The 19,199-nt window shown below is 33.0% G+C and overlaps 1 protein-coding gene across 1 annotated transcript; it reads right to left on the reverse strand.

The window, feature by feature from the left end:
* Positions 1-16,223: 16,223 nt before the first annotated feature.
* Positions 16,224-18,299, reverse strand: LOC130591516 (uncharacterized). Its single transcript, XM_057394841.1, has 6 exons — positions 18,250-18,299; positions 17,980-18,159; positions 17,784-17,894; positions 17,631-17,697; positions 17,446-17,544; positions 16,224-16,342 (listed from the first exon to the last, which is right to left on the reverse strand). Exons 1-6 carry the CDS (start codon positions 18,267-18,269, stop codon positions 16,238-16,240), a joined length of 582 nt encoding a protein of 193 aa, XP_057250824.1. The 5' UTR covers positions 18,270-18,299; the 3' UTR covers positions 16,224-16,237.
* Between the last annotated feature and the right edge of the window lie 900 nt (positions 18,300-19,199).

A 19,199-nucleotide genomic window follows, 5' to 3' on the forward strand; every position in this document is an offset into this window, starting at 1 on the left:
GAATGTTTTCAGTTTATCAGAGTATTTATTTCATGTTTTTAGGGTTTGTGTTTCAGTTTTTGTTGTTTTATACAGATGTTTTCAGTTGTTGTTGTTTTTCAGTTGATATTATATATTCTTTCAGTTGATTATAATATTCTTTCAGTTGCTACTTGTATTCTTTTAGTTGATGTTGTTTTCAGTTGATATTTATATTCCTTCAGTTGATTCTTGTATTGTTTCAGTTTATTCTTATATTTTTTCAGTTGATTTTGTTTAGCAAATAAGTCTAACTGAAGAGCAAATAAGTCTAAGTGAAGAGTTAATAAGTCTAACTGAAAAACTAAATAAGTTTAATTGAAAACTAAATAAGTCTAAGTGAATCAGTCTAATGAAGAGTAAATAAGTCTAACTGAAGAGAAAATAAGTCTAACTGAAGTGTAAATAAGTTTAATTGAAAACTAAATAAGTCTAAGTGAATCAGTCTAACTGAAGAGTAAATAAGTCTAACTGAAGAGAAAATAAGTCTAACTGAAGTGTAAATAAGTCTAACTTAACACTTAATAAGTCTAACTGAATCAGTCTAACTGAAGAGTAAATAAGTCTAACGGAAGAGTAAATAAGTCTAACTGAAGCGTAAATTAGTCTAACTGAAGAGTTAATAAGTCCAACTGAAAACTAAATGACTCTAACTGAACACTTAATAAGTGTAACTGAAAACTAAATAAGTCTAACTAAAATCTAAATAAGTCTAACTGAAAACTAAATAAGCCTAACTGAAAACTAAATAAGTCTATCTGAAAAACAAACAAGTCTATCTGAAGCACTATATAGACTAGCTGAAAAGAACAAGTCTATCTGAAGCACTTTATATACTAGCTGAAAAACGAACAAGTCTATCTGAAGCACTTTATATACTAGCTGAAAACCGAACAAGTGTATCTTTAGCACTATATTGACTAACTGATAAAAGAAACAAGTCTAACTGAAGTAATGTAAATTTTCAATGAAAATTTTAAGTGTAATTGCAATAGAATGAAATGAAAGAAATAATTATACTAAATGAAATAATAAGGACTAGCTGATAAAGCAACAAGTTTAAGTGAAGCACAATAATGAAGTTACTTTGAATGACTGTAGAGACTATCTGAGAAACAAACAAGTCTAACTGAAAATATATAGACTATGAAAATTAACAAGTCTAACTGAAGCACTATATAGACTAGCTGAAAAATAAACAAGTCTAACTGAAGCACTATATAGACTATCGGAAAAACAAACAAGTCTAACTGAAGCACTATGTAGACTAGCTGAAAAATAAACAAGGCTACTTGAAGCACAACAAATACTAGCTGAAAAATAAAGAAGTTACTTTGAAGGACTGTAAAGACTAACTGAAAAATAAACTAGTCTAAGTGAAGCACAATCTATATAAGCTGAAATGCAAACAAGTCTAACTGAAGCACTATATAGACTATCTGAAACACAAAGAAGTCTAACTGAAGCACTATATAGGTACCTTAAAAATAATCTAGGCTATTGTTTCAGTTGATGGTGGTCTGCTTTTAGTTAATGTTGGTATTCTTTCAGTTGATCTTTGTATTTTTTCAGTTGATGCTGTTTTTTTTTCAGTTTTTGTTTGATTAAACTTTCTTTCTTTCAGATGTGATAAATCCTTGTCTAAGAAGAAAGGCAAATCTGATTTATCACCAATCAAGTTTTCATTTTCAAGATCTATAACCCGATCCAGAAAGACACATTTGATAGATCGTATGTTTTTTTCATTATTCTCCTTTTATATTATATGATTGTGTTTTTTTTTTATGTTTTAAAGTTATTTTGTTCATTTTGTTAGGAATTTCACTGAGCAAGAAATAAAGTCAATTAATCTACAAGTATTGTCAGACTATTCCCATTTAAATGAAGTGGTTAGTAATTTGAGTGATGAGCAAAAAAGAGACATTAGGGATATTGGGTTTGGGAGTCTCTTAGATATTAGGATAAAGAAGTTTTGTCCTAATCTGAATTTGGAGGTGTTGTTAAATTACAATGCATCTGGAATGATGTTTTCAACAAAGAATGGTAAACTGATTTTTAATAAGTTTACCATTAGTGATGTTTTGGGGTTACCTGTGTCAGATAGAGCAGTAGAGGTTATAGATGATGACGCCTTTAGGAGGAAAGGTAGTCAGTAGAGGCTGGAAGTGCCAGGAAGGATTGGCATAGGTTTCTTGGTATTTCTGATCCCAAGAAGGTATATATTGGTAGAAAAAATTGGGATGATTTGTTTAAGAAATATGAATCCGGGGATGATTTCAAGAAGTTATTTGTTATTTTTTCGTTGTCCAAGCTTCTATGTCCTATAGCTGATTTAGGGCCTGTGCTGAAATGTGCCAAGAGTTTAGAAGATGTATCTGCAATTTCAAGTTATGACTGGTGTGGATATATATTGAGAAGTCTTTGTGCTGCTGTTTTGGACTGTCATCAGTCTATTATGATTAAGAAGATTGAGCTTGGACAGAAGAAAGTATCATTCAAGCTTCGGGGATGCGTCAGCGCTTTGACTCTTGCTGTTATTCACAACTTCAAGTGTCGTAATCTGGATTATTCAAATGTGAGTAAGCCATTTATCAGTTATTGGCAGGATGAGAAGGATTTGACTGATGTTGTGAAGCAGTTTGAGATCAACATGGATTTTATTCTGCCGGTGAAGCGTGAAAAACAGAAGGTTGAGTTTAAAACTCCCATGTTAGTGTTGCTAGTAGGAAGTCTGGTTCTCCTATAATTAAGGTGGTTGAGGGTCCATCACCTTCAACTAGGCAGCTTATCATGGATCTTCCTCATAGTTTGATGACTGATGAGGAAATAGATGCTCTTGATGTTCCTGTGAGTTTCATTTATCTTATGTTTTTATTTTTTTTACTCTTGAACTCTAAGTGAAGACTGTTGACCTCTAACTGAAATAATGTCAGTTCTAGCTGAAGAGCAAATAAGACTAACTTAAAAGTAAAGAAGTGTAACTTAGAAATAAAGAAGTCTAACTGAAACTATGTAACTGAAGAGTTAACAAGTCTAACTGAAAATTATATTAGTCTAACTGAAGAGTTAATAAGTCTAACTGAAAATTAATTAGTCTAACTGAAAACTTAATAAGTCTAACTTAGAAGTAAATAAGTCTAGCTGAGAAGTAAATAAGTCTAACTGAAAATTAAAGAAGTCTAACTGAAGAGTACATAAGTCTAACTGAAAACTAAAAAAGTCTAACTGAAGAGTACATAAGTCTAACTGAAGAGTACATAAGTCTAACTGAAAAGTAAATAAGTCTAACTGAAAACTAAATAAGTCTATCTGGAAAGTAAATTAGTGTAACTGAAAACTAAATAAGTTTATTTATATTTCATTTAAGTTTTCATTTGATAGTTTGATTCTTTCAGATGGTCCTTATATTTCTGTTTATGTTGTTTCTGTGTCATCATCATATTGATTTGTTTGTTTATTCTATTTTGCTCTTTTAATTGAAGGAATATGTGAAGAACATGCACAAGTTGAAGAGGAATGCGCTTGCATTCTGTCAAGTTAATTTGGAGATTGCCCAGAATATTCGGGAGGAAGGCGAGAAGCTGTCTCAAGACAGTATTTCTCTGGATGATAGTGAAGTATTTAACCCAGATTTTCTGAGTCAAATTGACGACATATGCAAGCGTCATTTGGAAGCGAAAGAGAGTGCAAACAAAGTTGATCCTACAATTTCACTATTGGTGAAGCGGCCTGTTGAATTGGAGTTTGGAAGAATTGAAAATGTTCCTGATTTGGATTCTGGTGTTCATGGAGTTGATTTGAACGAAGGAAGTAAGTTCCTTTCATTATATTATTTTCATGTTGTAGTTTTGTAATCTGGTTGGAATAAAATTTTAGACTCTAAGTGAAAGAAATGTTTAACTGAAGAAGTGAAATAGCTAACTTTGATACTCTAACTGAAAGAATAAAATGACCAACTGAAAACTTTGACAGTCTAACTGAAATAATATGAGCACCAGCTGAAAATGAGATGAATACTAAATGAATTTTTTCAGTTTATTTTTTTTTTTCATCTGTTGGAAACATTGTTTCAGTTTATGTGTATTTAGTTGTTTTTTTATGTTTTGAATGAAGATGATGAAAAAGAAGGAGAGGAGGATGAGAAGAAGATGATGCTGATGATGATCAGCATAAAGAAGATGATGATGATGATGATGATGATAGGTGATGATAAGGATCACCAGAATTATAATGAGAGAAAGGATGATGATGCTGATGATAATGGTGATCCTGGTCTTCAAGGAGATGAAGACAAAGGAGTAGATAAGGATGCTGGTCTTCATGTAGATGAAGACAAAGGAGGAGATAATGGTGATCCTGGTCTTCAAGGAGATGAAGACAAAGTAGGAGATAAGGATGCTGGTCTTCATGGAGATGGAGAGGAAGGTGGAAGTAAGTTCTTGTTATTGTATTGTTTTAGTTTGCTTAAATGAAAAAGTTAAATAGCTAACTGAAAGAATAAAAAGACCAACTAAAAGTCTGATATTCTAACTGAAATAATATTAATACTAGCTGAATATCATATAAATACCAAATGAAACTTTTTGTATTTGTTTTTATTTAATCTGGTGGAAAAATAGTTTTAGTTTGTCAATGAATTTATTCATTTTGATTTTGTGTTTTTCAGTTATTGTGTATTTATTTATTTTTTTTATGGTTTTTGTTTTTGAATGAAGATAATGAGAAAGAACCGAAGGAAGATGATAATAAGAAGACTGGCAATGCTGATGATGATTGTGGTCTTCAAGGAGATAAAGAGGAAGGAGGAAATAAGGAGTTGGATGCTGGGGTTCATACAGAAGGACAGAAAGGAGGAAGTAAGTTTCTTTCGTGTTATTCCTGATTGAAAAGATTACTTGAACAATAATTGATGAAGTATTATAAAGTGTAGCTGAAAATGATTGTAATAGTATCAAATAAAAGAATAATTATACTAAATGAAATAAAATAAGGACCAACTGAAAAGAAAATAAGTCTAACTGAAAACTAAATAAGTCTAACTGAAAAGTATATCAACTGAAAACTAAATTAGTCTAACTGAATCAGTCTAACTGAAAAGCAAATAAGTCTAACTGAAGAGTAAATACGTTAACTGAAGAGGTAATAAGTCTAACTGAAAACTAAATAAGTCTAACTGAAAACTAAGTTAGTCTAACTGAAGAGTAAGTAAGTCTAACTGAAGAGAAAATAAGTCTAACTGAAGTGTAAATAAGCCTAACTGAAGGGTTAATAAGTCTAACTTAAGACTAAATTAACTATCTGAACACTTAATAAGTCTAACTTAATCAGTGTAACTGAAGAGTAAATAAGTCTAACGGAAGATTAAATAAGTCTAACTGAAGTATTATAAAGACTAGCTGAAAAAATAAACAAGTCTAATTGAAGGACTATAAAGACTACCTGAACAATAAACAAGTCAAACTGAAAGAATATTCAGACCAACTGAAAATTTTGATACTCTAACTGAAATAGTCTTAATACCAACTGAATATCATATAAATATCAAATGGAACTTTTTTATATTTTTTTTTTTTTTTTTTTGTTTTTGAATTAAGATGTTGAGAAAGAACAACCAAAGGAAGCTGATAGGAAGAGGAGGAATGCTGATGATGATCAAGTCAAAGGGGCTAAGGATAAGGATAAGTGTAAAATTTCTACACACGTCCCTACTCGCACCGCTGCTGGTATTGATATTGTTGATCTTCGTACTCCAACTCCTCCTCCTCCTCCTCCTCCTGTTGTTGAAGCAGTTGAGAATGTATATAGCAGAAAGTCTTGGAGAGTTGATTCTTCTGCTAAAAGGAAAAACATTGCTGATTTCGATGCCCCTTCATTCCAACTACTAACTCCTAGTCCTGTTGTTGAGGATCTTCCATACAGTGAAGAGAGTGGTGAGGGTGTTGGAAGTTCAATTCCAATCATCACTCCAGTAAATGTAAAATATCCTCGAGTAAGTATAGTTTTAGTTTCTGTTTTAATTTGTTTATTTTTGTTTCAGTTAGTGTATGTTTCTTGTCATTTAGTATATCTTTTATTTCAGTTAGTGTATGTTTGTTTGTTGTCAGTTAGTATCAGTTTATGTTTGAGTTAGTGTAAGTTTCATGTCAGTTAGTGTTTTCTTTTTGTCAGTTAGTATTATGTTATGTTTCAGTTAGTGTATCATTCTTGTCAGTTAGTAATTGTTTAATTTTCATTTGTTTATGTTTCTTGTCATTTAGTATCTGTTTTATTTTCAGTTAGTGTATGTTTATCTTTCAGTTAGTATATCTGTCATCCTTTTTTAATATTTTAATTGAATGCAGGGTGATGGCTCTTATTCTGATCAATCATCATACAAATCCTCCAAACCTCAGAAACAATCAAAGTCAGAAATCCCTGCAACACCTGAATTATTGAAGGGGTGGGACTATGACCCTTCTTCAGAGAAAGTTGGGAAAGTTGTGAAAGTTAAGGAACCAGGTGATGATTATGACGATGAAGGTTTGGAGGACCTGATTGATAGGATTGCTGATCATGGAGTTGAATCATCATCTGACAAGGCTAAAAAAGAAGAGGATGAGAATGAAGCTGGTGTTGTTTCATCTTCTACGCCTGGTTTGCATGCTGTTCCTGTCAACAACCATGGCATAATATTATGTCGAAGTTTGCAGCATTATAATAGATATTTGAGTGATCTGTCTCCTGACCAGAGGTTGCTGGTTGATTATCTATTTTACAATGAGTATGAAGATGTTGCATATATGTCATTGGATACAGATTCTGAGGAAGTGAAGATGAAAAATGACATTATGCAAAGTGAACTTACAAGTGATCTCATTGTGGATTTTGATAATCCTCATAGCAACTATGCGGTTCAGCTGTACAAATTCGACTTAATTAGCATGCCTCGTCAAGGTTGGCTGACAAGTGGAGTTATTGACGGATGCGCCTTCATGTTCAATAGGCAAGAAGAGGAATCACCTTCTGCAACAAGGAGATTTTGGTTTAATATTATGCCTTTTGTAAGTGTTGTTATTGCTTAGTTTTATATGTTTGTTTTCATTTGGTCATATTATTTTGTCAGTTGTCATCTTCTGTTTTTCAGTTTGTCATGTTTATGTTTTTCAGTTGGTCATATTATGTTTTCAGTCTAATAAAAAGTAAATAAGTGTAACTGAAAACTTAATAAGTCTAGCTGAATAAAAAATAAGTGTAACTGAAAAATAAAGAAGTCTAACTGAAAACTAAATGAGTCTAACTAAAAGTAAATTACTCTAACTGAGAAGTAAATAAGTCTAACTGAAGTTAATGAGTCTAACTGAAAACTTAATGAGTCTAACTGAAAACTTAATGAGTCTAACTGAAAACTTAATGAGTCTTACTGAAAACTTAATAAGTCTAACTGAAAACTAAATGAGTCTAACTGAAAAGTAAATTTGTGTAACTGAGTAGTAAATAAGTCTCACTGAAAACTTAATGAGTCTCACTGAGAACTTAATGAGTCTAACTGAAAACTTAATGAGTCTAACTGAAAACTTAATGAGTCTAACTGAAAAGTAAATAAGTCTAACTGAAAAGTAAATAAATCTAACTGACATTTTAAAAAGTCTAACTGAAAACTAAACTTAATGTTTCAGTTTGTCATTATATCTATTTTCTTTTGTTGTAGAACTATATCAATTGGTTGTGTGCTGAGAAGGTAAAAAAGGTTCAGTTTGAGAGTGAGATTGCTGAAAATGAGATTATTTTGAAGAACCTGGAGGGCACTAGGCAGTATGATCAGAAGTTTAAGGAAATGGGAAGAAAACAAGAAAAAGCTTATTACAAAAGATGATGATTTATTCTACAAGAAATGTAAGGAAGCTATTTCTTCATGGGTGAAATCATTTCCAGGAATGATATTCGAGAAGCTGAACTGGTTAGTTGTATTATTGTTAACCATTTTTTTATTTGTTTTTGATTTCTCTTTAGTTATTATTTATTGTAGTTTAGTCCTAGTTTATGTTTTCTCTTTCAGTTAGTGTAATTTTCTCTTTCAGTTAGTGTATGTTACTTGTCAGTTAGTCCTAGTTTATGTTTTCAGTTAGTGTATGTTTTTAGTTCAGCTAGTGTTTTTAGTATTTCATTTTGTTTTTTGTTCTCTGTCAGGTAGACTTATTGCTTTTGCATCTTATGTTTATCTTCCAGATTTTTGTTCCTGTTCACAAGGATGATCATTATACTGTCTTGGTGCTGAACAAGAAAGCAAAAAGGATTGAAAATATTGACAATCGTACAGACATGAAGGACATTGATAGATATAAGCATGAGGAATTTAACGGTCTTACATACTTTGTAGTACCTTTTTATGAGCATTTGTATTTTTTTTTTGTTCCATTTTATTACTTGTTTTTTAATTGTTGTTTTTTTTTGATCTTCAAATGCAGTGTCGTGCTTTTGATTCTTTTATGCAAGAGACTATGAGTGTCGTGATTTTGATCGTCTCCACCATTGGCAAACATCAACTCTTTACTTCCCTTGGAGAAGCAAGGACAACAATTTTGATTGTGGTTCTATGCAATCAAAACCATGGAGCTGTATGACGGTCAAATACTAACCATGTTGCACTTGTTGACCTGAAAAGGGTATGATTACTTTATTTTGCTTGTTACATTTCTGTTTTTGAAAGTTTTTTAATAGAAAAAGGTATGATAGCAGTTAGTGAAGGACTTGAAAGACTAGCTGAAAAACAAAGATGTCTAACTGAAGCACTATAAAGACTAGCTGAGAAATAATGAAGTCTAACTGAAGCACTGTAAAGACTAGCTTAGAAATAAACAAGTCTAACTGAAACATAATAAATACTAGCTGAAAAACAATCAAGTCTAACTGAAACACAATCATTACTAGCTGAAAGCATTATAAGGACTACCTGAAAAACAATGAAGCACTATAAAGACTAGTTGATGTTGTTGTTTATTTTCAGTTAGTTTTATTTTGTAATTGTTACATTTTTGAAACTTTTTTAATAGTTTTGATTTTTTTATTTTTTAGGCAGCCACCAAAAACCTTGAGCGGTGTAGGCTTGCTCTTCGTCTTGTGGACCATCCTTTAAACAAACTGAGAGAGAAAGTGAAGCATGACTGTTATGTTTGGTCTGCAAAGAAACCTGAACTGATGGCAAGACAGAAGATAAGGAAGGATAAAGAGGCTGTCTAGATAAATTAGCATTTAATCGATCAAAGAAGACGAATAGAAAAGAAGCACACATTTTACGGCGAAGGAGGGATCATGAGGCGAAAGTAGAAGATGTGTTGAATAATAATTTTGGAGACAAAGTGAAAATAGAGCAACTGTTGAAATTTCATTATTTTAGGTGCCAAACTTTTTTTATTATTATTATAATGTACAGTAGAAATAGACACCATTAAATTTTGCAATGTACAGTAGAAATAGCATAGAACTCATTTTACATTTTATATCTGTGTTCTTTAATGAATTGTACATTTACACTTACTTTGAATGGAATACATTTTGTGTAAATGAAGTTGTTTGAAAATTATTTGGAAAAATACAAATACCAACTGAAAAAAGAAAAATCTAACTCATAATAATAAGTGTATGACATATATTTGTAAATATAAATTTTAAGTCTAACTATGAACACTGTAAATAGTAGCTGAAAAACAAACAAGTCTAACTGAAGAGTTTAAGTCTAACTGAAAAATAAAAAGTCTAACTGAAGCTCTATAAACACTAGCTGAAAAATAAAGAAGTCTAGCTGAAGCACAATTAATACTAGCTGAAAAATAAATAACTCTGACTGAAGGAAAATTAACACTAGCTGAAAATACACAAGTCTAACTGAAGCGTAATTAATAGAGCTGAAAATCAAATAAGTCTAACTGAAGCAGAAAATATACACAAGTCTAATGAAGACAATTAATACAAGCTGAAAAATAAATAAGTCTAACTGAAGCATTTAAGACTAGCTGAAAAAGACACAAGTCTAACTGAAGCAGTATAAAGATTAGCTGAGAAATAAATAAGTCTAACTGAAGCAGAATTAACACTAGCTGAAAAATAACAAGTCTAACTGAAACTAATTAATATAAGCTAAAAGTAAACACGTCTAATGAAGCACTAGAAAACTAGCTGAAAAATAAACAAGTCTAACTGAAGGACAATAAATACTAATATTACTGAATTTCGAGTAGCTTAGAATAAACAAGTGTAAATTTCAATACAATTACTGACTGGAATACAATTGAAAACTAATATTATTTGAACACTATTCAACTTGAGGTACATTTGGGGTTTTTGTTCCATATTCGTTCGGATGCCTTGTCTTCATTTTACGCTTCTCAAAATGTCCTTTTACTCTCTTGTTTCCCTTTGGGGTCTTCCTTTTGTCTTTATCACCTCAGGATTTTCAACTGTTTGTCTTCGTAGTTCTTCATCTTCGATTTCTTGTTGTTTTTGTTGATCGTCTTGAAAACTTCTTTCACTGATTTGTATAATTCCTTCAACGACTTGTCACATAATGTTCTTGCATCCTCATTTGATTGACATATTGACACTAGGTTGTAGAAATTCTTGGTTATTGCATGTCTCCATGGTGTCCACAACGTGCATTTTGGCTTTGGTCCTTGTCTGCTTTAATAAATGTTTCTTAGTCAATTATTCATTTGACTAACTAAATTTTTCAGATAGCTTAAAATTCTTTCAGGTGGTGTGTTAATTGTTTCAGTTAGTTAAGTGTTAAACCCCACACCCCCCCAAACCCCCCACACTAATATTCCCCCTCCCACACACAAAAAAACCCCCAATTAATGTTCTGGTAGTAACATTAATTATCAGTTAGTTATAGTAATGTTTCAGCTGGAGCCTTTTTTTTTCAGTTCACTAATTAAATCTTTCAGGTGATCAGTTAATTGTTTCAGTTGGAGTCTTCAGTTTTTCAGTTAGTTGCTTTCATTTGTCAGTTATTATATTGATTTATTTCACTAACCTTGAACATTCTCCCATACTGCTGACTTTGCAAGTCTTGTCCATCTCTTAAGGATATATTTTGTTGTATTTGAAATATGCTGAACATGTGCATGACCCTTATTATGTGAAAGCAAAGCTCCCGTCTCTGTGAAGCATTGACATGAGCACACTAATTCTGTTGTAGCCTCATCGTATGCTACTGTATGTGAATTGTGAAATCTTCTTCTGGTGAGACTTCAAACAACTTCAGCTGTGAGTTTTCTGTTGCAAATGCTCGTAAAAATGATGCCATTGCCCACTCATACTCTGTTTCAAAGTCATTATATCAGTGCTAGTGTGTATACATCAGCTGCATGTTTCAGAAGCTTTGATTTGGATTTGACGGCTTTGGGACGTTCAGTTCTGTTCCGGAAGTTGTCACTAGTTTCATTGCTTCTCCATCTTTTCACTGTTTGCTCAAATATATGATAGAATTCAAACAGGTTTGTTGTTGCTTTTGCATTGAATGATATTGCCTTATTTGTGACTTCACTTCTTTGTGATGATAAGATTCCAGCTGAAAACATATCCCTTTTAATGCGGTGCACCACTTGTGTCTCTGATCATATACTTGCTCGAACCATTCCTTTTTCTCGTGTCCATACAATTCCATCATTTTCGCCCACAATTCTTCAAAGCCTGATTCATTTTGACACCCCATCAAACAGTTCTTGAACATGTTCTTGAAGTCTTCATTGGTCTTGAGGGATCCGAAGTGGCTTACAAAGTTCTTCTCTATATGCCAAAGGCAAAGCCTATGTCTTGTATTTGGGAAAACCTGATTTAAGATAGTACATATTATGCTAATTTAAAAGGTAAAGAAATAATATGAAGGCCAACTGAAAATTTAAGAAGTCTAACTGAAAACAGTGTAAATGCTAACTGAAAATTTCATTAGACAAAAAGAAGTAATATGAAGCCCAAATGAAAACTAAATGAGTCTAACTGAAAACTAAATAAGTCTAACTGATAAACAAAATAAGTCTAATGAAAAGTAAATTGTCTAACTGAAAAGTAAATAAGCTAATGACAAATCTAAATAAGTCTAACTGAAATTAATTAAGTCTACCTGAATAATCAAGACGTCTAACTGAAAAAGAAAGAAGTCTAACTGAAATAGTGGAAATAAATGAGTCTAACTGAAAACTCAATGAGTCTAACTGACAACTAAATGAGTCTAACTGAAACTAAATGAGTCTAACTGACAACTAAATTAGTCTAACGGAAAACTAAATAAGTCTAACTGAAAACTCAATGAGTCTAACTTAAAACTAAATACGTCTAACTGAAAACTCAATGAGTCTAACTGAAAAGTAAATTAGTGTAACTAAAAAGTAAATAAGGCTATCTGAAAAATTAATGAGTCTAAATGAAAACTAAATAGTCTAACTGAATTATAAATAATTAACTCAAACTGAAGACTAAATAATTCTAACTGAAAACTAAATAATTCTAACTGAAAAATACCTTTTCAATTGCATTGCCCATTGCCTTATCTTGATCAGTGAAAATTGTCTTTGGCTCTTGTTGGCACATTGCTCTCTTGAATGTTTCTAGTAGCCATTCAAAGCTCTCTTCCTTTTCATTAGTTATGAAAGCACATGCAAACATTGTTGTTTTCCAATGGCAATTTATGCCAACAAATGGTGCACATATCAGTCCATATTTGTTTGTCCTATATGTTGTGTCAAATATCATAACATCTCCATATGCTTTGAAGTCCTCCAACATCATTGAATCTCGCCAAAAGTAGCTGACGATGTTGTTATGTTCCCCAAATTTCAGCCTGTAGAAGAATGCAGGATCATCATCCGCTCTTTGCTGAAGTAAGTCCAACACACTCTGCATATCCTTTCCTTCAACCAATCTTGTTCTGTACTGTGTGATATAGTTTAGATGGTCCCTTTTTGTGTGGCCCACTACTTCTTCTGATCCAGCCTCATGACACAAAAAGTTGTATGCATGCATTGGCTTTATGCCAGATTCAACCATTGTTTGTATTAGTTGTCCTTTTTGTTCAGTTATCTTCCTTTCTGATTTCAGATGATGTATTTCTTGTTGTATTACCAACTCATGGTTGTGCTGCAACTCATGAGCTACTACAACAAAGTCTTCACCAGGTTTTTCTTGCTTAAATCTGACCATGGCTTTGCATGCTGTTCTTGTTTCATTGACTACTCTTTCCTTTCTTTTGTTGGTTGGCTGCTCAACATCTGGTATCTGAACAGGTTTTTCTTGTTGTGTGTCTTTTTCTTTTGGTTCTGTTATTTTGTTTGTTGATTTTGAGCCTCCTTCCTTTGAGCAAACCAAGTAGAATTCGTATATTGAATTATCAATTCTCCTCCTCCTTAGAGTTTGTTTCCTAATACTAAATCCTAATGCTCTTGAGTGTGCTTGATACAAGTTGTAACCATCTTTGTGATCTGTAACATGTCTCCCTATTAAACTGCTACTGATATTTTCGTCATTGATGTACTTGAGATATTCATGTTCAGCTGTTGAGTCATTGTCAAAAAATTAGGACACTAATGTAAAGAACAAAAGCACTAATTGAAAACTAAACAAGTGTAGCTGAGAATGATTGTAATAGTATCAAATGAAAGAATAATTATACTAAATGAAATAAATTAAGGACCAACTGAAAAGAAAATAAGTCTAACTTAAAACTAAATAAGTCTAACTGAAAACTGAATAGTCTAACTGAAAACTAAATTAGTCTAACTGAATATGTCTAACTGAAGAGCAAATAAGTCTAACTGAAAACTAAATAAGTCTAACTGAAGAGTTAAAAAGTCTAACTGAAAACTAAATAAGTCTAACTGAAAACTAAATTAGTCAAATGAATCAGTCTATGAATCAGTCTAACTGAAAAGAAAATAAGTGTAACTGAAGAGTTAATAAGTTCTAACTGAAAACTAAATAAGTCTAACTGAAAACTAAATTAGTCTAACTGAATATGTCTAACTGAAGAGCAATAAGTCTAACTGAAAACTAAATAAGTCTAACTGAAGAGTTAAAAAGTCTAACTGAAGAGTTAAAAAGTCTAACTGAAAACTAAATAAGTCTAACTGAAAACTAAATTAGTCTAAATGAATCAGTCTATGAATCAGTCTAACTGAAAAGAAAATAAGTGTAACTGAAGTGTAAATAAGTCTAACTGAAGAGTTAATAAGTCTAACTGAAAACTAAATTACTCTAACTGAACACTTAATAAGTCTAACTGAATCAGTCTAACTGAAGAGTAAATAAGTCTAACTGAAAATAAATTACTCTAACTGAACACTTAATAAGTCTATCTGAATCAGTCTAACTGAAGAGTAAATAAGTCTAACAGAAGAGTAAATAAGTCTAACTGAAGCGTAAATAAGTTTAACTGAAGAGGTAATAAGTCCAACTGAAAATTAATTAAGTGTAACTGAAAACTATATTAACTGAAAACTAAAGTACTCTAACTGATCACTTTATAAGTCTAACTGAAAACTAATTAAGTCTAACTGAAAAAAAAGTTAATGAGTGAAAAATAGACTTTTGTTGCAATGTAAAAGGTAATTTTATGCATACTAACTGATACAATCAAAATTATAACTGAAAATGAGTAAATGCAATTGAAAATTAAATTTAGACATATACCTGTTACTTTGTCTTGTATTCCAGCTGATTCTTCATGTAATTTCTTTCTTTTTTTTTCTGATGTGATATCTGTGTTACGGTTTTCATTGTTTAGTTCGATTTGTAATGTGAGATCTCTGTGAGTATTCTCATTGCTCAGATCAATTTGTAACGAACTTGCGATTTGTGAATTCGAATCTTCGGCTGACATTCTTGTTCAATTTGTAACGAACTAGATTTCAGTAGTGGAACTAGATTTGTAGTGAGAAAGTGGAAGTGTTGGATATGTTTTTGTTCTTGAACAATGGCGGATGAAGCGGATGAAGGGGATGAAAGTGTTTTTTTTGTTTTATTTATTTTTTTTTTTATTTTCGGTCTTTAATAAGTCGCGCGCGTTGTTGCGTTGCTCGTCCGATGAGAGTGTTGTGTCGGACGAGTCCGACACAATACGTTCTCAATAATTATATATCATTGATCATAATTAACCTTGATTTATTATAATCTGTTCTAATTAATCATCATTAACCTGTTACAACCTGTATTAGTAGGTAAACTTAAATCAGAAGCCTAAATTTGACAAAAATGATGCAAAGGTTGTATTATAACTGGATTTTCAAAAGGTTGGCTTATTTGGAGAATACCGGCCAAAGGTTGGCTTATTTTTGGCAATTTTTCCAAAGCAAAAAACTTTATCAAGTCTTTGGAATATACAAGCCAATCTCTATCACAATTTTCTCCTTTCGACAAAACTCTAGTATAATTTACAGAACTAAAGCGTCTAGAGAATTTATCTTTAAGACCTTTGTCAAAAGTCATATCTCTTTTAGCACCCTTAGTCGCTAAAACTTCTATCATTTTGGCATCAAGACCATCCCAATTTCTAGGATCATATGCATCAAGTGTATAATTAACATCATCACCATCATTTTCATTTAAATATCACTAGTGGAAAAAAGTAGTAGGGCTGCGCTGAAAATGGTATGTAGGGCTGCGCTTTTAGAGGGCAGCCCTTTCCATCGCAGCCCTTCATTATTCAAGTAGGGCTGCGCGAGAAAAGCGCAGCCCTTCTAGACGAAGGGCTGCGCTTTTTTCAAAAAGGCGCAGCCCTTCCTGATAGGAAGGGCTGCGCCTTTTTGAAAAAAGCGCAGCCCTTCTAATAGAAGGGCTGCGCCTCCTTCACAAGCGCAGCCTTCTTGCTTTAGAAGGGCAGCCTTCTAGCAAAAGGGCTGCGCTAGTAAGCACTAGCGCAGCCCTTCTTGCTGAAGGGCTGCGCTAGTTTAAACTAGCGCAGCCCTTCTTAGTATAAGGGCTGCGCATTTAAACTAGCGCAGCCCTTCACTATAATTTTTTTTTTTTTTTTTGCTTGCACACAGCAGCCTGCACATACCAGCAGCACAGCCTGCACCCACACACCAGCCCCACCCCCACCCATAACCTCTTTGGACAAGAAAAAAATGCAAATTGCAATACGATAATATATGACAAGTGGAGAAAGGTAATAATTAACTTCAAATATATTAAAAATGTAAAAAGTGTACATAGGTGATAGAAACTAGCTAGTACATTATGTTGGAGCGAAAACTCATCCTATGCAATCATCGGTAATGTAGGACGCCAACTTATCCCGAACTTCGTCAATTTCTTCTTTGGTGAAGTTCCTCAAACGTGGTTTGGAACTAGCATAAACCTTGCAAAATAACCAAAAAATAAACATATACAAAAAGTCAATCATTTTACCGTAGTTAGTACTTCTAAAAATGACATACTTTCCCGAAATGGAATCAAAACAAATGCAAGCCTAAAAGTCTACACACTAGTTATAATATATCTCATATAATCATGTTCAAAGAGAATTTGAGGTTAAATCACTTCATAACTACATTTTGGGAGCGAAAAGGCCAAATAGCCAAAATAGGCCGGAAATGGCCTTTTTCGTTCCCGAAATGCAACCAACAAGAAATTAAAGCCTAAAAGTCTACACACTAGTTATAATATATCTCATATAATCATGTTCAAAGAGAATTTGGGGTTAAATCACTTCATAATACATTTTGGGAGCGAAAAGGCCAAAATAGCCAAAATAGGCCGGAAATGGCCTTTTCGTTCCCGAAATGCAACCAACAAGAAATTAAAGCCTAAGAATCTACATACTAGTTATAATATGCCTCATATAATCATGTTCAAAGAGAATTTGAGGTTAAATCACTTCATAAACATTTTGGGAGCGAAAAGGCCAAAATAGCCAAAATAGGCCGGAAATGGCCTTTTCGTTCCCAAATGCAACCAACAAAAATTAAAGCCTAAGAATCTACATACTAGTTATATATATGCCTCATATAATCATGTTCAAAGAGAATTTGAGGTTAAATCACTTCATAATACATTTTGGGAGCGAAAAGGCCAAAATAGGCCAAAATAGGCCGGAAATGGCCTTTTCGTTCCCGAAATGCAACCAACAAGAAATTAAAGCCTAAGAATCTACATACTAGTTAAATATATCTCATATAATATGTTCAAAGAGAATTTGAGGTTAAATCACTTCATAACTACATTTTGGGAGCGAAAAGGCAAAATAGCCAAAATAGGCCGGAATTGGCCTTTTCGTTCCCAAATGCAACCAACAACAAATTAAAGCCTAAGAATCTACATACTAGTTATAATATGCCTCATATAATCATGTTCAAAGAGAATTTGAGGTTAAATCACATCATAACTACATTTTGGGAGCGAAAAGGCTAAAATAGGCCGGAAATACAACAAACAACAATTGGAAACCTAAAAGTTACATACCTTTCGAAGATCAACAACATCTTTGCAATAGTTGACGATATCGAGCATGAACCTCATGACGTAATACCCACACGCAAGTCCACCTTCTTGTACCGGACACTAAAATTCACCAAAGATGCAATAAATGACATGTTATATGTGTATTATGTGTTTTATAAAAGGATGCAAAAAATATTACATGTTACCTCGACTAAATACCAAACAGGAGCTTTTCCTTGTCGAAGTCCAGATGAAGTAATCTTCTTCATCACACTACATCAATACACATTATTATAAGATTAGATGTACATTTAATATTTAATAAGCTAAGTGTGCATATATAGTTTCAATTAGGCTACCTATTTAACAATGATTTGACTAGTAAGGACCGTATTGTTCCTTTACGCAAAGAATCAAAGTGGTAGACTTCGTTACTTGACACACATATTGCAATGAGTGTCCAATGGTTCCTACAACAATAAAAATAATGTTATTGTTATCGTAGAACAACTAATAGGTCAATTTAATTAATTAAAAATCAGTTTAGAAGCATACGATTCAATGTAAGGAAGAAGAACGATCTTATATCCAAGACGAGAACATGCGTTCAAAGAATCCTTGAGATATACTTTCACCTCTTTTTCGTTTTGTACGCAACTGTCATCTCGTACAAAGCTTGGACATAACCAACCAAAGATTGGCTGACTAGATCGCCTCACATCATTGTATAATAGCCTGAGAATTCATATTGATAAAAATAAAACTTACTTATTATGGAAGTTATTATTAGTTGGATTGAATACTACTTAATTAATAAAGTATTACCTCATGAATGTTTGTATCATGGAAACATTCAACTCTTCCCCAAGTAAGAATTCTTTATATCATCCTTACAAATGAAGGTCGATGTTCCTCATCAATGTAGTGGAATTGGTGGTGCGACAACTTAATCTCAATCATTGCTCCATCGCTGCATCACTAATGCACTCATGTAGCCAGAAGCACGGTTTAGTAAGGCGTTGCACCACCTCCATATCCGTAATGAGTGGATACTTTGCTGAAGATTTTGTTCCCACTTGGGCACGTCGGCCTCCCTGAGGTGAAGCTACCTTCTTTCCCTTCCTGTCGGCCTTCCCCGAACCCTAGTAATTAGTTAAATTAAAAGATATTACTGACAATCATATATAGGAACTATAAAAGAAAAACTATGTATATAACTTATGTTAGAGATTGTACCTGATATGCTAACCGCACCAATGCACGCGGCCATAGAATATAACTGCCAATGGAATCAGACAATAACTGTAGACCAACTGCTGCATTCGGCAGCGGAAGAGGAAATGCTTCGAAACCGGTCACAATGTCTTCAACGCTGACCACATAGTGAATATCAGCTACTGGCTGGTTGTGCAATAGTGGCCGGTCCCTAGGGGGCTGTACAGATCCATAAGCCACGATAATGAATCTACCATGACCATCTCCTTGATTACATAGCTCACATGGTGTCTCTTCCTTTAAAAAAAAACTCTATTCAAGGTTAGTCTATGAAACAACATATTTAAGAACAATAGTGTTGTGATATTAAACAATTACCGTTAACTCCGGTTGTGGACGAGGCTGCGTAGGAACAGGCTGCGTAGGAACAGGCTGCATAGGAACATTGCCCTGCGTGAAAGCACCAAAAGTCGGTAAGCCCATCTGCGCCAAAATGGCGTTGAAATTCTGAGTCATCTCCGCTCTGAGCTCCTCCCGAAGTTCGGCTTTCATAGCCTCCA

The sequence above is a fragment of the Beta vulgaris genome, chromosome 5 (assembly GCF_026745355.1).
Source record: "Beta vulgaris subsp. vulgaris cultivar EL10 chromosome 5, EL10.2, whole genome shotgun sequence".
Classification (NCBI taxonomy): domain Eukaryota; kingdom Viridiplantae; phylum Streptophyta; class Magnoliopsida; order Caryophyllales; family Amaranthaceae; genus Beta; species Beta vulgaris.